General features: G+C 71.2%; 3 protein-coding genes across 3 annotated transcripts; 2 read left to right on the forward strand and 1 right to left on the reverse strand.

Annotated features, from left to right (window-relative positions):
- Window positions 1-288: 288 nt before the first annotated feature.
- On the forward strand, window positions 289-1695 carry MNEG_10194 (histone deacetylase 1/2; the record flags this gene model as incomplete). The annotated part of the gene is made up of 4 exons (XM_014041331.1): window positions 289-375; window positions 864-992; window positions 1230-1339; window positions 1416-1695. The coding sequence occupies 4 exons, from the start codon at window positions 289-291 to the stop codon at window positions 1693-1695; spliced, it is 606 nt and encodes a 201-aa protein (XP_013896785.1).
- Window positions 1696-2768: 1073 nt separating this feature from the next.
- MNEG_10195 (hypothetical protein) lies at window positions 2769-6142 on the forward strand (the record flags this gene model as incomplete). Its single annotated transcript, XM_014041332.1, has 3 exons — window positions 2769-3080; window positions 3324-4859; window positions 5075-6142. The coding sequence occupies 3 exons, from the start codon at window positions 2769-2771 to the stop codon at window positions 6140-6142; spliced, it is 2916 nt and encodes a 971-aa protein (XP_013896786.1).
- A 1761-nt stretch (window positions 6143-7903) lies between these two features.
- On the reverse strand, window positions 7904-8627 carry MNEG_10196 (hypothetical protein; the record flags this gene model as incomplete). Its single annotated transcript, XM_014041333.1, has 2 exons — window positions 7904-8257; window positions 8493-8627. The coding sequence occupies 2 exons, from the start codon at window positions 8625-8627 to the stop codon at window positions 7904-7906; spliced, it is 489 nt and encodes a 162-aa protein (XP_013896787.1).
- Between the last annotated feature and the right edge of the window lie 72 nt (window positions 8628-8699).

Here is an 8699-nt window from a genome sequence, read left to right on the forward strand (position 1 = left end):
TCTTCGGCGGGGCAGCGGCGCAGCCGATCCGGAGTTTCAGCCCCTCCGAGCGGAGGGTCAGCCCCTGCGTCGCAACCCGCAGACCCTGGCTTCAGCCACACCAGTCATTCCTTGCAACAGGCCGACCCCCTTCAGCGCCCCACCCCGGCCCTCCCCAGTGCGGAAACACCCACGCTCCGCCGCTGCCAACAAACGCGCAGGTACAACGTCCCGCTGTTGGTGGTGGGCGGTGGCGGCTACACGCTGCGCAACGTGGCGCGCTGCTGGTGCTACGAGACCGGGCGGCTGATGGGCATCGACCTGCCTGACGACCTGCCGCGGTCCACGCTGGACGAGTTCAACTACTTCATGGACACACAGAAGCTCAGGATCGCGGTGGGTGCTGGGGGCGTGGGGGGCGGGGCCGGCCGGCAGCGGCGGGTGGCGTGGAGGCTGGCGGTGGGCTTCGGGGTGCATTCAGTTGTGCATCACAGAGGGTTGGGTGGAGGCAATCGAGTGTGCCTGTGTGTGTCGTGCGGCGTGTGTTGCAGGGGGTGTGCGTACTCTGTGTGTGTGTGTGTGTGTGTGGGCGTCAGCTGGGACGGCGCGCCCTGCTCGCGAGCCACACCCCTCGGCGTGGCGGGGCCTTGCGCTGCATGCCTTTTTGTGGCGCCCGTGCTCTACCTTTGACGCCGCCTGTCGACCGCCGCCTCCAGGGCTCGAGGGTCATTCGACAACCCTGCCTCTGCACCCACCGCCTCCGAACTCGGCTCGAAATCTCTTGACTGTCTTCCGGACCTCGTCATGCAGATCATACCCCAACCTCAACCCCAAGAGACCCACTTTCCCCCTCCCCCTCCCCCCGACATTTTTTCCCCCGCCAGGTGTCGAACATGGAGAACGCCAACACCCCGGCAGAGCTGCAGAAGATTGTGGAGCAGGTCATACGCAACCTGCAGCAGCTGCCGCCCGTGCCCAGCGTCGGCATACACGACGCGCCGCCGCCCACCAGGGTGAGCGTGGCCGGGCTCCGCGGCATCCCGGTCGCGGGCCGGGCGGCTGGACCTGCGGCGATCCTGCGCTGCGCTGCACCCATTGTTTCTGATCCCACCTTTTCTGCCAATTCGGGGCCCCTGCAGCCGGGCGCCGAGGGATCGATGAGAGAGTCCCTGCCTTGAGCACCCCCGCCTTCCCTGCTGCGTGCCCCTGGCGTATCCGCCGATGGCACGACCACACCCCTGCGCCCCCAGGTGCCGGACCTGCCCGAAGAGGACATGGAGACCAAGGGGGGCGGCCAGGCCCACCAGGACGCGCGCGTGGTGAAGGAGGGCGACGAGGAGGTCGACAACGACAAGGACGCGTCTGCGCACCGCAAGGGCTTCAAGGACATCACACCGCCTCCCGGCGCGCGCTCACCCACGGCGGCGGCGAGGGAGGAGGGCGGCGGCGNCCGCCGCCGCCGCCGCCGCGGCGGGCACGGCGGAGGGGGCGGAGGCAGCAGTGGAGGGCGGCGCGGCGGCGGCGGACGCGGCGGAGGCCGCGGCGGGTGGCGGCGCAGCGGTCTCGGGCGGGAAGGCCGCGGGCGGGGAGCCGGTTCTGGAAGCTGACGAGAAGCTGGACACTCTCTCACCACCGCCAGAGGGCGTGGCGGCTGCGGCCGTGGGCGGTGGCGAGGGCGGGGACGGCGACGGCAGCGGCGGCGGCGGNCGGCGGTGACGGCGGCGGGGGCAGCGGCGGTGCGACGGTGTTTACCGTTGTTGGAAACGGTGGGGGCGGCGCGGACGCTGCAGCGGGCGGCGGCGATGCAGACGCGCAATAACCTGTATGCTTGGGGCGACCAGACGGTGTGCGTGGCGTACTTTCACATGCAATCTGTGCACAAATGACGTGTGGCGGCAAGGCACACCCTAGCCGCTGTTGACCGATTGGACTGATCGATCTGTAAGTTCAGGTGCAAAGTCTGCGGCAGAAGTTGGCAAAACCAAGGGGTTCCAAATTGTATACTCACAGCTTATGATGATGGCCTTCTGCTGCGTCATGGGTTGCATTCCTTCCATTAATTGATGAGACATCCCTCACAAGCAACGTGCGCGCCTGATTTGCTAGCCGGGGTGCCTCGAAGCACTCACACGACACGCATGGCGCTGGGCCACCATCCAAGAAGCGCACGCCTGCAACGACTTGATTCTAGCACACATTACCAGTCACACACACACACAAATTACTGTGGTTCAGGCGCAATCCCCGTCCTGAGGGTGCAGTGGAGGGGCCAGGTCCTGGCACTTGATGCAGCGAGTCCAGCTGGATGCAGGCTGCCAGACCAGCGCACACAATTGACTCTTTGCAGAGCCCTCACGGAGGCATTATCCACACGAACATGCTATAGTTGACTTCAGAATGTTGTCCGTCATGCGGGCGGAGGGGGCTCCTCGTTTGGATCGGGCGCAAAAGTATGGCAGCAGGGGCAGGCCTGTGGCCCGCAGCTCTGGCGGTGGAGACATCAATAATTGGGACACGATCGACGAGGGCCTCGTAAGAGTGAGAACTTCGACGCAGAGACCTGGCGGGGCGACCCCTACCGCACCTTCTCAGCAGTCTGCATCGTGCAAGCCCCACACGGCCTAACTACATCATTACACCACGTATTATCGCGTATTTACAAACATAGTTGCCTCTGAGGCCCCCGCCGGTGCCACGGCGGTGCGGCGGGTAGGTGCGGCGCGCACACTGATGTGCACACATGCAAAGTGTTTCGTGCCGCTTGCTTACACGATGCGCCCCCTCCCACGATGCTGCAGGAGGTAGCGCAGTGGCTGCCCCGCGCCGACGCGCGCCGCGCGCGCCTCGTCTGCCGCGCATGGCGCGGCGCCCTCGCGGGCCTCGCCACGGCGGCCGCGACGCCCGCGGAGGCCAGCACCGTCACGCGGTGGCGCGCCCAGCTGGAGGCCATGGTGGCCAGCCTGCCCTGCCTGCGCGAGCTCACCGTGGGCAGCCGCCTGTCGGACGTCGGCGCGCAGCAGCTCGCGGCGCTCGCGGGCGTCCCGCAGCTGCGCATGCTGCGCATCCCGCATGGGCATGCGCTGCGCGATCGGGGAGTGCAGGTGCGCACATGCTTGTGTGCTTGCGCGCATGCATGCGCTTGCGCTTGCATGTGCATGCGCATGAGTTGGGGTGGTTCCGACGGTGGCCATGCAGCAGTGCGGTGCTGACGATGCAAGCAAGCCAACCCTGAAAGCATCCCCAGACCCCCAGTAAACACACAGTCCCTCGGCAGCGCTGCTTGCTTGCTGCCCACCCAGCTACGCCAGCACCCACTGACACCACCCCCATCCAAAACTCCCCAGACCATCGCCCAGCTGACTCAGCTCAGGGAGCTCCAGATCCTGGGCGCCAACGCGCTGACCGGCCGCGCGCTGTGCGCGCTGAGCATGCTGGGTGCGAACCTGCGCGTGCTCGACCTGCGCGGCTGCGGAAAGGTCTCCTTTGCTGAGCTGCGGGACGCGTGGCTCGCGGTCTGCAGCGCCTACACTGCCGCGGCGGCCGCGCGCACGCACCGCGCGCGCGGTGCCAGCGGCGACGGCGGCAGCGGCGGCGGCGGCGGCGGCGCCTGCGGCCACGGCGGCGGCATCCTGGCCGGACGCCCCAGCCTGCAGCAGCTGCTGCCGGGCGGCGCGGAGGTGCTGCAGCGGCAGCGCACGGCGGGGGCAAACCGGCTGGCGCGGGGCGGGCTCTGCGCGCGCGACCGGCTGCCGGCTGGTGCTGGGCGCCACGGTGGACGCGGCAGCAGCGGCGGCGGCGGGCGTGGGCGCGGGCGCCGCGTGGGCAGCGACAGCGGCAGCGGCGGTCCCGTGGTGCGCGTCTTTGTCCGCCGTCGCAACAGCACCGGGAGCAGCGTGCTCACGCGCAGCCCCAAGGGCCGCGGCAGCAGCCGCAGCGGCGCCGGCAGCGGCCAGGGAAGCCGGGACAGCAGCGCGGGCGGCGTGTGGCAGCACGGGGCTGCCAAGGGCGGCGGCACTGCGGGCGATGGCGCGAGCTGTGGCGAGGGCAAGCCCGCCAATGCGGCAGCGGTCCACGCGGCGCCCAGCGGCGCGGACAAGCTGAGGGTGTCGCGAGTCGCGGCGCTCAAGATGGGCGCCCGCCTGCCGCGCCAGCTCTCGGGCGGCGCGGCGGCGACGGGGGCGCCGCTGCCGCAGCACGGGCGCCTGCAGGGCAGCATTTTCAAGCAGCCCGCCCACCAGCAGCCCGCGGCTTTGACAGACCTGCCGGCTGAGGCCGGCGGCGGGGGCGGCGGCAACGCGGCGGCCAAGCAGCCCACCACGTTCGCAGACGCGTACGCGACCATCGTCGCGAAACAGGCCACCAGCGTCGCCGCGCTGTACGCCGCCGCCGCCGGCCCCGGCGCGCTGCCTGCGCCGGGGGCGCTGGGGCGCGGTCTCGCGCTCGGCACCGCGCGGCGGGGCGCGGGCGGGGCCGGGGCCGGCGTCTACAAGCAGAGCTCCACTGTGCAGGCCGCGCTGCTCGCACTGCTGCGGGCGGAGGGGCGCCGGTCCGGGGGCGGGGCCGGCCGGCGGGGCCACAGCTCCGGCGGCGGCGGGGCCGCGAGCCGGCTGGCGGAGGCGGGCGGCGCGCGGGCCAGCAGCTGCGGCGGGGACGAGGAAGGCCGCGGCGCGGGGCAGGGCGGCAGTGCCCCCGCCCACCGGGCCCGCAGCAGCAGCGGCGGCGGCGGCGCCGCGGCGCTGCCGATGCCCTTCCCGCACCTGCACACGCTGGCGTTCAGCTGCCAGGACGGCGGCAGCGGCGGTGCGTCGCCGGCGGCGGAGCTGGCTGCGGTGGCGGCGATCTGCAGCCTCACCAACCTGGAGGTGGCGCGCTGCCAGCAGGTGTGCATCCGTGGTCCCCCCCCTCCAAAAAAATGCCACCGCCTCTTATGCATTTGGCAAGAAGAGCTGGTGCCGCGGCGTGTTGTGTGCCGTGCTTGATGACACCCAGAGGCGACTTTCACCCTGCCAGGCCGCGGCCAGTGCCGGCGGCCAGCAAAGTTCAAGATTATCCGCTGCCAACCCTGCGTCTGCCTGCGCCCGTCCCCCCACGCCAGGTCCCTGGAGAGGCCCTGGCCTGCCTCTCGTCGCTCACGCGGCTGGCGTCCCTGAAGCTCTCGGGCCTCTGGTCCGCGGGCGACCGCGGCCTCGAGGCCCTCGCCGCGCTGCGCGGCCTCACGGCGCTCGCGCTGCACCACCCCATGCGCGCGACCGGCCGCGGCGTCGCGGCGCTGGCCGCGCTCTCGCGGCTCGAGGCGCTGTCGCTGTCGGTGTCGCAGGACCTCGGGCACGGCGCGGTCGCGCGGCTCGCGCTCGCGCTGCCGAGGCTGCGCGCGCTCGAGGTGTCGTGCCCCGGCTTTGGCGACGCCTGCTGCGAGGCGCTCGCCGGCGACGCTGCGAAGCGGGCGGCGCTGACCAGCCTCAAGCTTCACGGCGCGGCCGCGCTGACCGCGCGCGGCCTCGCCGCGCTGCGCGCCGCGCCGGCGCTCGCCGCGCTCGCGCTCGACGCGTGCGGCGGCGTCGCGAGCGGCGGGCTGCTGGCACAGGGCGCGCTCGCGCCGCGGCTGCGCTCGCTCGCGCTGCGGCGCGCCGACTTTGCCAACATGTTTGCCGGCGGCGTGCTCGAGCGGCCGGCGTGCGCGGCGACGCTGCTGCAGCTCGACCTCAGCGGCTGCGCTGACCTGGCGGACAGGGAGCTGCGGAAGGTGGCCGGGTTCCTGCCGAATCTCGAGGATCTTACGCTGACAGGGTGCCCCGCGGTCACAGACGCCGGGCTGTCGTCGCTCTCGTGCCTGCGCGCCCTCCGCGCCCTGTCCGCCGGCGGCACCCGTGCGGCCGGCGCGTTCGCCGAGGCGCTCGCGCCGCTGCCCGGCCTGACGTCCCTGTCGCTGCGCGGCTGCGGCGCGCTGACGGAGGCGGCGGTGCGGCTGCAGCTGCCGCTGCTGGCGGGGCTGCAAGTGCTGGACCTGTCAGAGTGCCGCGCGGCGACGGACGTGGGCGTGCTGGCTCTCGCGGGGTCCCTGGCCAGCCTGGGGCTGCTCAACCTGCAGGGCTGCAAGGGCGTGACGCGCCAGGTGCTGCCGTTTGTCCCCCACTGGCTGCGCCTGCTGCACAGCATGGGGTGAGCGCCCGCGCCGCGCCGCGCCGCGCTGGCGGCGCGCCCGGCCGCGTAGGAGACTGCGGAAGCGCGCCTACTAGCAACAACGCCAGCGGCGTGGCCCCAGAAGGCCTCGCACCGCGGGCAGGCGCACCGGCGCCGTTTTTGGGGAGTGTGCCGCTTGGCGCACGCGCGCGTGCTGGGTAGCTGCTAGTTTGATGACGGCCACGTGCCGCCGCCGGTTGCGCTCCGCGCGCTGCCGCCGGCCGGCGCATTCACCGCCGGCATCCTTCAAACCCGTTTCCTTCCTGTACCCAAGGACGTGCAGCCGGCTGAGCGCCTCTCGCCTGCCGTCCTCCCAAGCTCGCTTCTTCCAGGGGGGGGGGGGGCTGGGCCGCCGACCATACAGTGCGGCGGCCCCAGAACCCGCGTTCCGGGTTGACAGGGCGGGACATGACAGGGCGGCCCGCAAAGCCGCCGCGGCAGGTGACGGTGCCTGCCCGGCGGCTCGCGGGCCTGGCGCACTTGCGCTGACTACCTTTTCGGGGGGTGGCTGGCGGCCGCAAGGGTGGCCCGCAGCTGGGTGCCGCGGCGTCAACAGATGCCCTTTGTTATGGGGGATTGGCCCCTTCTTGGGTGCAATGCAAGGATGGCAGAACTCTTGCGCCGGCGATTTCCATACCTTTTTCTTAGCTGCAGCACTCGAACACCTGTGTGCGTTCTGGGCGGGGGCAGCGCAGCGCGCTCGTTGCCCTGCCGTCCCCCCGAATGCTTTCCGTTTTCCAGGCTGGCGCTCTGCCACACCACGCGTCCCCTCACATGATGCCGGTCCCAGCCCGACCGCCTCATTCGTGGGCGCCTCCGGCTCCCTCCACCATGTTTGCAGCTGCAGCCGGGGCAGCTGCAGCAACCCACAAAAGCTGCGGCCTGGCCCACACAACCCCCCTCACCCGCGGCCCGCGCCCTGTTTCGCCCTGAACCCAACCGTGCCCTTCATGCCAGTAATGTAAACCCTTTATCTCCGCTCACGCTCGGCAGCCCAAGCCCTGCACACCAGGCTGCCAGCAGCGCCCCCGCACCCAGCCCCAGCCGCCACCCAGCCCAGAGCGCCACCATGCCACCTGCCACCTAGACTGCAGTGGTGCAGCAACCGATGGCTGCCTCACGACTACGAAATCAGGGTACAGAGTATGATTACTCACAGTCTTCCAAGAAAGCAGGAGTGATCTCGGCCCCAGCTGCCCCCAGTGCGGCCGCTGGTCGCCCTTCCATGCATAGCGGCGGCCATGCCGCCCACCATCCATTCAGAATAAAGCAGTATGTGTCAAGCCCGGAAAGGGGGCGCAAAGTGGCATCAACCAATCCAATCCCGCAAGGCTCATCAACACCCGCGCCCGGGCACGGACGAAAGCGCGCGCGTCCCTCAGGAGGGGCGGGGGCTGCCCGCCCGTGCCCAGGCCGCTGGTTAATAACATCGCGGCCGCGTTGGCGCGGCCGTCGATGCCGTCGTCGTCTGTGGCCGTAAAAGACAGTTTGCGGCTCAAACCTCCCGTGGGGTGCGCCGTGCTCACACGAGGCGCGGCCGCGGCCGCCGGGCGCCACCCAGGGGCTCCGCGGCGCAAAATGCTGCCGCGCAAGCCCCGTCATCCTGCCGCGGCGCGGCGGCGGCCGCCGCGCGCCCCCCTCCGTGGCGTCCTTTACAATTTCATAACCCCCCCGCCCCGCCGCCCCCAAACGCCGCGCCCGCGCGCCCGGCGCCGCGGCGGGCCCGCTCTCGTGCGCCCGCCGCCTACTGGGGCGCCCCCTCGGTGCGGATCTGCTTGTCGATCTGGGCCATGCGCTCCGCGACCGCGCGCACAGAATCGAGCTGCTGCTGGATCGCGGCCCTGTCCTCGGGGCTCGACGTCTCCAGCGCCTTCTCGATCTGGGCCACGGTCTGCTGCATGCGCGCGAGGCTCTCGGCCGCGCCGGCCGCGGCGCCGCCGGCGCCGGCCTCGGCATCCTTGGGGGCCTGGCCGCCCAGGCTGGTGCGCGCGAGGCGGACGCTGTTGCGCACGAGCTGCAGGTCCTGGCTGGCGCGGCGCAGGGTGGGCTCGTTGCTGGCGCGCGCCACGCGGGCGACGGACTCGGCCGCCTTGTCGACCTGTGGAGACGGCGCGTGGGAGGGGCGGGGGGTCGGGCGCGGCGGCGTGAGAGCTGGAAGGGGTATGTCATGGTTGAGACGGCGGCGCCCTCAAGAGCGCCGCAGCCCGCGGTGGACCCTCAAGCACCCCCCGCACAGGAGCTGCATCGCAAGGACGATGCTTTCACAGCCCCCCACTCAACCCCCGGAACACCTCGCCAACCCCCATGAAACACAGATCCCGTTGTCCCCGCACCTTCATCTCGAGCAGCTTGCCCTCGACCACGCCCGCGCTCAGGCGCGCCAGGCTGTTCTTGTCGCCGAAGGTCTGCTTGTCGCGCACGTTGACCAGGGCGGCGCTGTTGACCTGGAACAGGTTGACCTTCTGCATGAACTTGTAGAACAGGACCTGGGGGGTTTGGGGTAGGTGGGTGGGTGGGTTTTTTTTGGGGGGGGGTAGAGA

The sequence above is a fragment of the Monoraphidium neglectum genome (assembly GCF_000611645.1).
Source record: "Monoraphidium neglectum strain SAG 48.87 unplaced genomic scaffold scaffold02218, whole genome shotgun sequence".
In the NCBI taxonomy this organism is placed as follows: Eukaryota; Viridiplantae; Chlorophyta; class Chlorophyceae; order Sphaeropleales; family Selenastraceae; genus Monoraphidium; species Monoraphidium neglectum.